Below are 12,528 nucleotides of genomic sequence, written 5' to 3' on the forward strand. Positions count from 1 at the left end.
GGACTAGTCTGGAATATTCAGTCATTTCAATATTCACAGTTAAATTTAGGTATAAGGCCCACTGATAAAATATTACTAATAAAACAGTGGGCTTGCTCTTTGTTTTTAACTTACTGAAAGAATCAGAGTGGCCACCTCTTGTTGTTCAGTTTTTAGCCATTTGGATGGTCTGATGCTTTGAACAATGGCATCAGGGAGCTCTCTTCGAAGACTGAGAATGTTCGTATGTGTGTTTTTCTTGTGGTTGATTTAGAAAGCTCAATTGCACAACGATCTTCTCTCTTGTTATGGTAATGAAGTGGAAAAACATACAAGCTCTCTGTTTATCTTGCAGGAATCATGTAAATCGAACTAAACAGAGCATTATCTGGTGCTTCATTAAACATCGTTAATAAATAATAATCAAACTTCCAAGCTATAGTAACCCTTAAGCATGAAAAGATAACTCAAAAAGGAATGCTCTCCATTTAAGTGTAAAGTAACTTCAGAAAATGAACTTTAAAAGCTAAAGGCAACCACAGAGTCCAGCATTTCTGTAAGTCAGTTACTGCCCCCCGGGTTGCACGAATAGGCACTAGCTCAGCAGTGCGTGCTGCCCTCCCTAGAGGCTTCCTTCCGCGTGACAAATAGCAACGTCACCGAAGCCCATCATCGGGCAGGACCACAGACCGGCATCTGAGCAGAGCTGGCAGCCCGCTTCTGCTCTCTGCCAGCTTCGGTCTGATTCCTCATGCTCTCTCTGGATACAATGCTGGCACCAGCCAATAGCACCCCCGAAGAGTGAGTGAACGTGGGCTCCTCATGACCCTGCAGCTCTGTGGCACTGGTTTCACACCCTCCCCCCCGCCACCGTGCCTCCCACATGAACCACACAGAGCTTCACCACCATGCAGCCAAGTAGGCCTGGTAGCCCCATTGAAGGATGAATTAATGAAACCCTTGGTTGGTAAATGGTGGAACCCGTATTCTACCCTCTATCTTGCCCAGCCCCTGGTCAAATTGCTTCTGACTATCCACGTAACCTGATCGCTCATATTCTCTATTTCACACATTAGCACTTCATTATATTCCGCCTTATATCGTTCACTAATTCACGTGACTAGCGTTAAATAAATCAATGATGCCCAATATTTAGAAGGCATTTAGAAACACCTAAGTGCTTATTTAAAATATGTATTCTTGCAGTGTCCCTCCCAACCCTCAAGATTGCGATCAAACAAATCTATGGTAGAGCCAAGGAATCTGTGTGTGTAACGACTTCCCTCCACCCCCATGGTACTAGTTCAAGTTTCTTTATGAGAAACACTGAATTAGACCAAGTTCCTTGAGGGACAGACTATTATATACTAAGCATGGACTAGAGTAGACATTTAGTAAATACTGACATTTTTATTTCAACTATAATTTGTATTGGTAGATTATTAGATATAGATACAGTGCTTTCAGCTACACATAACACAAACTCCAACTAAAATGGTTGATTAGCTCACATTTTTTTTTTTTAAAGATTTATTTATTTATTTGACAGAGATAGAGACAGCCAGTGAGAGAGGGAACACAAGCAGGGGGAGTGGGAGAGAAAGAAGCAGGCTCATAGTGGAAGAGCCTGATGTGGGGCTCGATCCCATAACGCTGGGATCACGCCCTGAGCCGAAGGCAGACGCTTAACCACTGTGCCACCCAGGCGCCCCTGATTAGCTCACATTTTAAAAAATCTAGAGTTTGGTTAATTTTGAGGCTTAACATTATCAAGCAGGTGTTTTCTATCCTTCCTCCTTGTCATCCTATTCTCCCTCATGATCACAAGATGGCTTCAGCAGCTCCAGACATCACACACAGACATGACAACATCCAGCAAACGAGTGGGAAGTTTCTTCTTATGTATCTCTTCTTGAAAGCAAAGAAACCTTACCCAGAAACCCCACAAGATGTTTCCCCTTTCACCTGACTGGCCAGAATTCTTTCATATGCTCCTACTTTATCCAATTGCATCTCAACCCAGACGAAGGAGACCACCGTGATTACCGTGCCCCGCTGAAGGATATGGGGGATGGGAGGATGAACCAAATCAGGCAGAAGCCATGCGGGTTGGGGAGGCGGCTATGAAGAGTTAACCAACAATGTCTGCCACACTGGGAACACCTAAGAGTACACAAATACTCAGTTTTGAGAGGAGTGCAGCATCCTTCACAAGTGTCTGTGTGGGATGGAAGACTAAGGGCCAAACACTCTCTCACTGGCACGTTCAGGCTGCAGATTGTGGAGAGGCCAGAAAGAAGTGCTTACTCAAGGAAGGTAACAAGTAAATGTGCAGTCTGCCACTAGGCTATGTGTCACCATCAGCAGGGACTGACATCCTCTTCCCTTCTGCCTGTGATTCATACAGCCAATCCAGGGGAGTACCATCAGCATGCTGGGGATTTAGAGGAATGGATTATATATATATATATATATATATATATCCATTTGTAATTTTCCAGAAGAACGTTTTTGAGGCAAATGAGTGGTAGAGGGAATCTAATGAAACCCGAAGCAAAGCCTTCTCTGTGCCTCAGACGTGCAGGGAAAGGAAAGAGAAGCCTCACCCAGGCTGAGGCTACTTCACACTGCTGAAGAGAAGAAACTGTAAACCTTGAGGTTCTCCCAATTTGTAGCTTTATGGCCCATTTCCCCCTCAATTTCCAACAACTAATAGGTCTTAAGGGAATAAACAGTCCAGCTAGAAAAAAACAGTCAGCCAGCCAATATTTATTGACTACCTACTACATGTCAGGCTCTCTTCTCAGTGCTGGAGATACTGTGGAGGACAAGTTAGGCAAAGCCCCCGCCCACAGGAAGCTTTCACTCTACTGAGGGAGGGCAGAAAACACACACAAGCAAGTAAGATAATTTTAGATAATGACACATGCTGGGGAGAAGATGAAATGGGGTATTACGATAGAAAGTGACTGAGGGGAAGATTGTCTGAGGAGGGGATGCTGGATATGAGACAAAAGCAATGAGAAGGAGGCGGCCATGCAGTGACTGCAGGGAAGAGCATTCCAAGCAGCAAGAACAGCAAGTGCCTAGGCTCCGGGGGAGGAGCTAGTTTGGCATGTGTGGAGGACAGAAAGAGGATCCATGAGGTTGTATAAGAGTGAATGGATGGAAGAGTGGGAGGAGCTGAGGTTGGAAATGAGAGCAAGGACTTAATTCTCAGAGAATGGATAAGCCATTGGAGGGTCTTAGGCTTTTAGAAGACCACTCCAGCTGCTGTGTGGAGGATGCACTTCTTGTTCGGACACAGAAGTAGAGGAGATAATAGTGGCCAGGACCAAGGAAGGAAGAAAGAACTCAGGAAAGAATGGATACAGAGCCTAGGGACACTTCTACGTGTCTGTGTGTCATTTCCGCTGCCACTCTAATAGATCACATGAGTAGCATTAATCAAAGCACGACCCCTGCCTCTGCTTATTATCTCTTAGAATTACAGGAATATAGGAAAGTTAAGCTTAACATTTGATTTTGGAGTCACATAGATGAGTTTTAAATTTTGGCCCTGACATACCTGAATTGTGTGACCCTTTCTTCTGTCTGGTATATTTCCTCATTCCAGTCTCCCAAATCACTAGTTCATCCTTCAGCTATCTCCTCTGTCATATTTTTCCCATCTTTTTTCTTTATTTTGACTATTATAGTTTTTATGCCTAATATTTCTCCTTGTTTACTTTTATGTTTTCTGGTTTTTTCTTTTCATTCTGCTAACATCTTCCCTTCTTTTATTGTTTTTTTTGTTTAAGATTTTATTTATTTGACAGAGAGAGACAGCCAGCAAGAGAGGGAACACAAGCAGGGGGAGTGGGAGAGGAAGAAGCAGGCTCCCAGCAGAGGAGCCTGATGTGGGACTCGATCCAAGAACTCTGGGATCACGCCCTGAGCCAAAGGCAGACGCTTAACGACTGAGCCACCCAGGCGCCCCCTTTCTTTTATTGTTTACTAGCCTTTTAAAAAATGTCCTGTTTCTTATATCTTACTATTTCTCTTATGTAGAAATCTGTAATCCAGCAGATTATTTGTAGGCTAGTTGGTTTTGTTAAAGACTGTGCTCCTCAAATGTCTTGCTATTTTGGCCGGTGAGTTAATTTCCCTGGGGGTTGTCCGCTCCAGTAAACTCAGGGGCAGGGTATGGATGAGCCCCAGGCACAGTAAAACCACAATCCACCACTGTTCATCCTACGAAACAACTCGCCCTATCAGGTCTTCACCTTTGCTCCTTAGGAAGAAGTAATAGTAGGAGACCAACTGCTTTCCCACCATTGGGGCCTGTGAGTAGGACGATGTAAAAACAAATGCCCATGTCAGTTGTTTCCCAAGTTTTTGTTTTGTTTTGTTTTGGGGGTTTTTTTTTTGGTGTTTTGTTTTGTTTTTTACTGTTTCAGGTTCTTACCAAAGCAGGTCTGAGGTTGGGTTGCCTAGGAAACAGCCTCTGCGACAGAGATTGGTGAACAGAAGGCTCACGTGGAATGCTCTGGGGTCACTGCCTGGAAGGGAAGGAAACAGAATTGGGAAGAAAGAAAAGTATCATGATATGATTCCACAGGGAGCTCTGAAGCTGGGACAGTCCTTCCAAGTTGCTCGGAGATAGAGCAAATGTGCCGGGCCTTCATATCCACACGTTGACCACTCACTGAGTTCAAGCTGCCGCAGGAAATGGACATAGCCCCAGGCAAAAGTGGCTCTCTTCACTGAGGCAGTTCCCAGAGAAGCTGTCGGCTGAGGTCTGTCAAGCTGGCAGCACTCCCAACACTTGGGGAAAGAAGTCCCTCCTTCCCGAAAAGGAAGCTGGGGGGGGGGCACATCATGGCACCCACTACACAACCCCACCCTACACACTCACCAGTTTAAAATAGTCCCCACGGCACAAGGGTTTTTCACAGTTTTCTAAGTTTTCTTCCTAGATTCTCCAAGGTGTTAGGAGGAAGAGAGGATAGGAAGCCAGCAGCACACTAGGTCGGCATTTTGGTCAAGTCCATAGTGCGCCCAGGAAATTGCACTCCTGAGGACCCATGCACCTCATTGCCCTTCTTCAGAGACTAGGTCACAAAAACAAGCCAAGTAAATTCAATAAAGAGAAGGAAAAAAAGACAAAGCAAAAGTAGCTTGTCCTTCAAGAAGCTTATCTGTGAAGGGAAAGAGAAATGTCCTAATGCCAGTAGGGGCTATCAGGATCTTGCATGTTTCTTTACCCAAATACTAAAAAGCCCCAGCCTGTCTGTTTCTTTTCTAATTTACTGTGTTTACTTTTTCATTGAACTTCTGATTCTTTTATGAATCTCTGCCTTTGAGCTATCATTTCTTCCAGCTTAGAAGGCAACATTCTCTTCCATGTGGATTTCAGACATTAAATTTATATGGATCCAACTTGACTTATTAGAATAGTGGGTAAAGTATGAGATGATTCCTTCTTAGGAAACATGAAAGATGCATAAGGTAAGACCAAGGCAGAAGTCAGCTCCTCTTAGATGAGACGCAAACCAGGAATCTAACCAGTCAGGTGCTTAGAGTCCTCCCAAACTTCCAAACTTCTCACAGGGGAGATAAGACTGGAGTAGAAGTGACGATGCACATTCTGCTTCTGGCTCCTCCAACTCATTCTTGTAACGCCCCTGGTGTTGTTTCCTTTTCCTGACCAGGAGTCATTCTTTTCTTCCTGTGATTCCAAACACCCAGAGAAGTCAGCTAGAAGACAGACTGAACAACCAGGAGCGCACCATTGCTTTCCTCCTTGAACAAGCCTTCCGCATCAAGGAGGACATCTCTGCTTGTCTTCAGGGGACCCACGGCTTTCGAAAAGAGGAGTTGCTTGCCAGGAAGCTACTGGAAAACCACATTCAGACCATCACCAGCATCGTCAAAAAACTCAGCCAAAATATTGAGGTAGTTCTTTGTTTTCCTTATGTTGACATCATCGCTTGACAGTTATCAACCATCAATATCATCTTTCAACTATAGAAATGAGTCACTATGGCTTAAGTTTAAATGAATACAACGTGTTGCCCCAGAGAAAAACAGCTCAACTTTTCAACTGCTCATTTATGCCAAAAAGTAGAAGGAAATTCTATTCAAAAAGCATTCAGTGTCTATTCTGTGACAGCAGAGAGAATTGTTTAACACTATGTCAGACATTGTGTTTAGGTGCTCATTTTAACCTAAATCTCCAAGATTCTTTTCATGTAATCATCAAAAAATCAAAGTGAACTTTAAAAAGCTCTTTTATTGGTATTTAGCACAATCTGAATTGACCCCAGTGCCTAAAAAGTCAATGCACTTCTCAAAGTGGTCAAAGGTGTTTCCAGGCATAAGAGCGTTAAGAAAGTGATAAGAGGTTAGCGGCTCAGTGCCTTTGAGATAATGACAAAATCAAGTATAGCATTAGTGCTAAAATAAGATACCAATTTAAAAGTCAAAACTTGTTGGTAATTAAAAAGAAAATAGCATTGTCAGAAACATAAAATGTTTCTAGAATGTTCTATATTTTGATCTGGGTGGTTGTTAAATGGTTGATTATATTTGTCAAAATCCATCCAGATATACCTTTTGATTTGTACCTTTTAATACGTATTAATTATGCCTCAATAAAACACAACATTAAGGGGGGGAAATTTTCCAGATCTCTAGAAATCTTGCTAAGAGTTTCTTTTCCTAGAATAATTGATTGTCTTAGATTAGCTCTGAAAAAAGAAAAATCATTTGCCAAAAACTGTAAGATCTCAAAATATTTGCAATCCTGCTAAGGAGTTGGCATATATAGGGAAAATGAGCAGGACTGGTCTGTGTAGCAAACTGAATTAGAAAAGATTTTAAAGTCTGTAGATAACATAGTTAAAACATTATAAAGAAGAAACTATTAGGCTACCTCTAGTAATAATTAAGACTATAAAGTGCTAAGCACTTTACAGAGAAATAGATACTACTCAAGTATTTTTTTAAAAACTCGAACTCATTAGCCAGCTCAGCCCTTGCAGGTTGACCAGCAAGATAGGTTTGAGTGTGAGCTGAAGCATTACTTGGGCCTTTGAAAGGAATGAAAAAAATAGTTTTTAATCAACCATAATTATAACACTTAAGTTGCTTATTCCTTTTCATAACCAAATTATCTGTTTTTCAAGCTGGCAGCTAATTACAAATTTTAAAATTAATTTAAACTTGAGAAATAATTTTGTGTATGACATTGCTTTCTTGTGTTTTTTCCTATCAGCTTATAAAAGCAATACTTGTTCATTATAATTGTTGTGAAAACTTAGAAAAAAAATTTAAAACCTGGGGGGGAAAATGCTCATAATTCCATCAGCAAATGGCAATCTCTACAAACAGCCAGAGTAATTTCCCTCAAGTCCTTCCTCATATTCCATTTAGGAGGCTGACACTGCATTCGTAAACACAATCTTTAATATAAAATTGTATCATAAATCCTCACATGTCATTAAAGGTTCTTCGCATGGTGCATACACCATGATTTCCTAAATTATTATCTTAATATTAAAATATCTTTGTGCATAAATATACATCTGTATTTGGCTTATTTCCATAGTATATATTCTTAGAAGTGGAACTCCAGGGTGTGAACACTGTAAAAGCTCTTGATATGTGTTGTCAAATTGGTTTCCGGAAAGTTTATACTTACTTACACTTCCATTAGCATTATATGAGAATGCTTTTTCACTGTGCCCATGCCAGCATTGAGATGTGTTGTTTTAACTTTGCTAAATTGGTGGTATAGAAATAAGATCTTTCTCTTTTTTTCTCTTCTTTTTTTTTTTTTATTTTTTAAAGATTTTATTTATTTATTCAACAGAGATAGAGACAGCCAGCGAGAGAGGGAACACAAGCAGGGGGAGTGGGAGAGGAAGAAGCAGGCTCCTAGCGGAGGAGCCTGATGTGGGGCTCGATCCCAGAACGCCCGGATCACGCCCTGAGCCGAAGGCAGACGCTTAACTGCTTAACCGCTGTGCCACCCAGGCACCCCTCTCTTTTTTTCACTTTCTAAAAGTGACTGTAACCATTTGCATTTTCTCTGTCAAGCATCTATTAATGTCTTTTGCCAATTTATCTTTTAGAGTTTTAGTGCTTTTTAATTCTTATTGATTTGATGAGACTTTTTATTAATTAAGGATAATAGTTGGTGGTACCTTAGCAAATGTTTAACAACCAACAGTCAAATATTTTCTGAAGGATAAAAACGTGGTTTGTGTTGTTAATACTCTCACTGTGATTGATTTCAAACACCAAAACACCAAACTCAAAGATGGGAAAAGATAGGCATAATTGGCTTTCACCAACAGGTGCATGCTGATTGTAGCAGAGAACTGAGATCCTTGGCAATAACGTTTGTCATAAATGTTTTTCCAGTTTGTTGTGTACACCTTCGTTATATTTCCAATGTTTCTATCAAGTTTTACATAAGGTTAAACATTTCAATATTTTGCTCTGAGATTTCTCTCATTATTTTGAAGAATCGAAATGTCTTCATTTAGAACTGAAATAATCACCTGTATTATCTGTTATTTTTATGGCTTAACTTTTTGTTTATATTTTTAATCTACTTTTCTAAAATGTATATTGATGTATGTATGAGGTAAGGATCTAGATCGATTGTTTTCTGAATAAATAACCAGAGATCCCAACACCATTTGTGAAATTCCTCCCCCACTGATTTGTGATTCTCAAGGATAGCGCCTTTCTTTCTCATATTTACCAAGGTCTTCATTACATTACACCGATCTATTTAGGGTTGCATATCTATTTAGCTACACTGATGTATTTATCCTTGTCTCATATAATGTTTTGGTGTTTAGTAGGGCAACTTCCTTTTCATCACAATTATTTACTAAAACAAAGCAAAACGACATCTATTCTATGGTCTGAATGTCCGCGTCTCTCCCCTCTCCCCAGAAATTCATATGCTGGAATCTCATGTCCAGTGTGATAGTATTAGGAGGTGAGGTCTCATGAATAGGACTAGTGCCCTCCTAAAAAAGACCCCACAGGTCTCCCTAGCCCCTTCTACCACGTGAGGACACAGTAGGAAGGAGGGAGTCTGCAAACAGGAAGAGGGCTCTCACCACAACTGGACCAGCTGGACCTGACCTGGACTTTCAGCCTCCAGAAGTGTGAGAAATAAATTTCTGTTCTTTAGCAGCTCCCCAGCCTGCGGTGTTTTGTTAGAGTAACCCGAATGGACTAAGACACCTACACGAATGCAAAAACAAATAAAAACAAAGCTAGTGTTCTTGACACTTCCGTTTTCAATTACAATTTTATTTGCCCTTGGGTTGTCTCGACCTGCCTGTTTAAAAATGAGAAAGATCCTGCATATGGTCTTTAAGATTTCTATCATTCATTTGTTACAAAAATCTTTCTTTTCCTCATAAAATTCATAAACACAAATTTAAACGTATTTCAGGCCTTGGTCAAATAGAACAACTACAGTGTTTCCCCAAATCATGAACTTGTCTTATACTCTCATTTTTTTAATGAATAAATACAAATTATTTTATATATCTTCACTTTATATTAGAATTTGTGGGAATGTCAAGTAAAATAGAAATTTTTTCTGTGGACAAGCGGATTTTTAAAAAATTTTTAAATTAATACATATGAATGTGAAAAAAATTTTAAACGACTATTCTTGGAACTGCCAACCTGGTAGTTCAGCTCTATTTCAGAATACCAAGAAATACTGAAGACATGACTAAGGATACTCGAGGGCAAAATCTGGACACACTTCAAGCCATAAATCTCTCATATTCTCTAAAAAACCAAGAATATAAACATTTCTCACTCCACAGAAGTGAAACAGTCTGATTCAGATTTGCATGTGTTAGTTGTATTAGCTCCACCGTGCTTCGGAGTCAGTCTATAAAGGGCTTTGCCTGATGCCATACGAAGAATCCCTTTTTCTAAACCTACCACCAATTCTGAAATAGGTTTTGTGAAAAGCTTTTATATCGATGATGGCCAAATGGTAACCCATGGCCATAACAGCACAATAAATGTTTTATTTGGCCCATATTGTGTTCATAAAAGATTTTGACTAAGGTGTCAATATTTAAAAATTGAAAGATTTAGGGGTGCCCGGGTGGCTCAGTCGGTAAAGCTTCTGACTCAGTTTCGGCTCGGATCATAGTCTCAGGGTCAGGGGATCGGCACCACATCAGGCTCCATGCTCAGCGCTCAGTGGTGATTCTCCTTGGAATTCTCTCTCTCCCTCTGCCCCTCCTCTCAATCATGCTTGTGCTCTCTCCATCTCTCTCGCCCTCTGAAATAAATCTTTCTCAAAAATCAAAATATTTAACATAAAATCTAGATTTCTGACTTGTGTTGAAACACTGTTGAGCCATTATTCCTACCTGGCAACAATTTGCTGGGATCAGGCCATCACCACTTCCCTCAGACAAGGCAGGGACTGCCTCTTTCTGACATAAGACTCTCTCACTCATTTCCACTATCAGCCTAATTAGGAAACACATTTGATTTGGTAACCTCCGCTTTAAATTATATTTTCTTATCATGTGTGATGGAAAATTAATGGGAATTTTCACTCAAAATTACAGGTTTTGGAAGATCAAATAAGAGCTCGAGACCAGGTGGCCACAGGAACTAATTTTGCAGTACAGGAGCTAAACACCAAACACCTTCAAGGAGTTGGAGATCTTCGAGGAAGAGTAGCCAGGTGAGAAGAAGCATCTAACAGTCAGTTCTTGCCCACTAAATTCTCATTCCCAAATAAGTTCCATATAGTAGAAAAGTAGATATTGTCTTTACATGAGGCTAAACTGACAAGGTGGTAGTTGAGAAAGCATATGATAGAATTTGAAAGCCTTATGCCACCTGTGAGAGTCAAGGGTTTTATAAAAGACCCCTTATACGCAATGTCCAGTTTGGTTCTATCTGGAAGTGACAAGAATTGTGTTGTCTTTACAGCCCTTGACTGTCCAAATGCCAACATCTATACAAAGACACTGCCTCATGGCCACAAACAAAATCCCCGCATGTGTCAAATTCCAATGTTTGAAAAATTTAAAATATATAAGAATGACATATGAAAGTCTAACAGAAGGGATTTACTTCTGAATGGATAAAATTTTGTGTAGCATCTTTCATATGATATTTCTAATCAAAGGAATTAATGCTATACAGGTTAGCAAAAATCTGTGGGTATTGACAATGGCAGGACCACCCTAGGAGGCATATCAAAGATCACTTGTGAATGGCTGACTATAGACACCTTTGCAACTCTGCATCTTCGTCAGCACCTCTTTGCTCTCTCCTGGAATACCCAATCTCCACCTTGTTAATCTGCTCTGAAATGTTAATGACCAAATAAGAATTAGGTGATTAATACCTAGGACAAACTTCTCTTAGAGTATCTGTCCATTCAATTCAACAACAACAAAAAATGCATTAAGTATGCCAGGCAGTATGCTGGGATTCAGGGATTCAGCAACGTGGTCCACCTCCCACTCCCCATGACCTCAGGTTTATGGTCTACCTGGGATAACAAGCTCCAAATATAAGAAATGAGATGAACACTACCAGGAGAGCCTATGGTGCCATGGGAATGTCCAAATCAGACTGAGGCATAGGGAAGTCTTCCTGGAGGAGGTGACACTTGAGATGAGTTTTGAAGGATCCATAGCAGTTCGCTAGACAAGGAAGGATGGGAAACGCACTTCACATAGGAGGAATAATATGTGCAAAAGAACTGAGGGATGAATTACTGTGACAGGCTGCAAGAAGAGTGTTTTCGTTTTGGTATTTTGGTATTTTGGTATTTTGGGGTTTGCATTTAGGGAGAGATGGGAGATGGGGAGATGAAGCTCACAGGTGGTCCAGATTGGATGCTGAGGGACCTTGTGGGCCAAGGTAAGAAGTTTGAACTTTATGTAGAGGTTATAAGTAACCATGGGAAGATTTTAAGTAAGGGGATGACATATTTAGTGACATTCTGGTAGTAGCTGAATTGCTGGGGTACAGAAAGGAAGCGTGAAAATAAAAGGAAGCCTACTGCAGCAATCAAGCTGCCAAATGTCAAGGGCTTAACTAAAGCACTAGCCATGGAAGCCCAGAGCAGGTAACAGACATTCGGAAAACAGAATCTATAGGAATAGTACCTGTGTACACACACACACACACACACACACACACACACACACACACACAGATATGTAATTATATTATTTATAAATATATGTTTATATGTCTAAAATATACAAAATTCTACATTTCATTATATCATATTTGATACACACAAAGGAAATTTTCTAATATTTGGGTAAGTCATGAAGCAAGATAATAAAACAAACACTAGCAAACCCTCCATCAGACTTAGATGTGCCATGATTTTGCAAAGATAGATACCAAATATCTGTTTCGAATACAACTTGGAATTTGGTTCCATTTGGCGGTGTGCTAATGATACCGCAATCCTTTATTTTTTCTGCAAACTGCTTTCAAACCTACTCTTCTATTTTTGTAAATCCTGCCTTA

The 12,528-nt window shown here is 40.4% G+C and overlaps 1 protein-coding gene across 1 annotated transcript in view; it reads left to right on the plus strand.

Annotated features, from left to right (window-relative positions):
- Positions 1-12,528, plus strand: part of FAM81B (family with sequence similarity 81 member B) — a 56,410-nt gene that overhangs the window by 14,956 nt on the left and 28,926 nt on the right. Inside the window, 2 exon segments of the mRNA XM_026498439.4 lie at positions 5,673-5,916; positions 10,593-10,711. Of these exon segments, the coding sequence (XP_026354224.2) occupies positions 5,673-5,916; positions 10,593-10,711 (363 nt within the window).

Source organism: Ursus arctos, unplaced genomic scaffold (assembly GCF_023065955.2).
Source record: "Ursus arctos isolate Adak ecotype North America unplaced genomic scaffold, UrsArc2.0 scaffold_5, whole genome shotgun sequence".
NCBI classification, from domain to species: Eukaryota; Metazoa; Chordata; class Mammalia; order Carnivora; family Ursidae; genus Ursus; species Ursus arctos.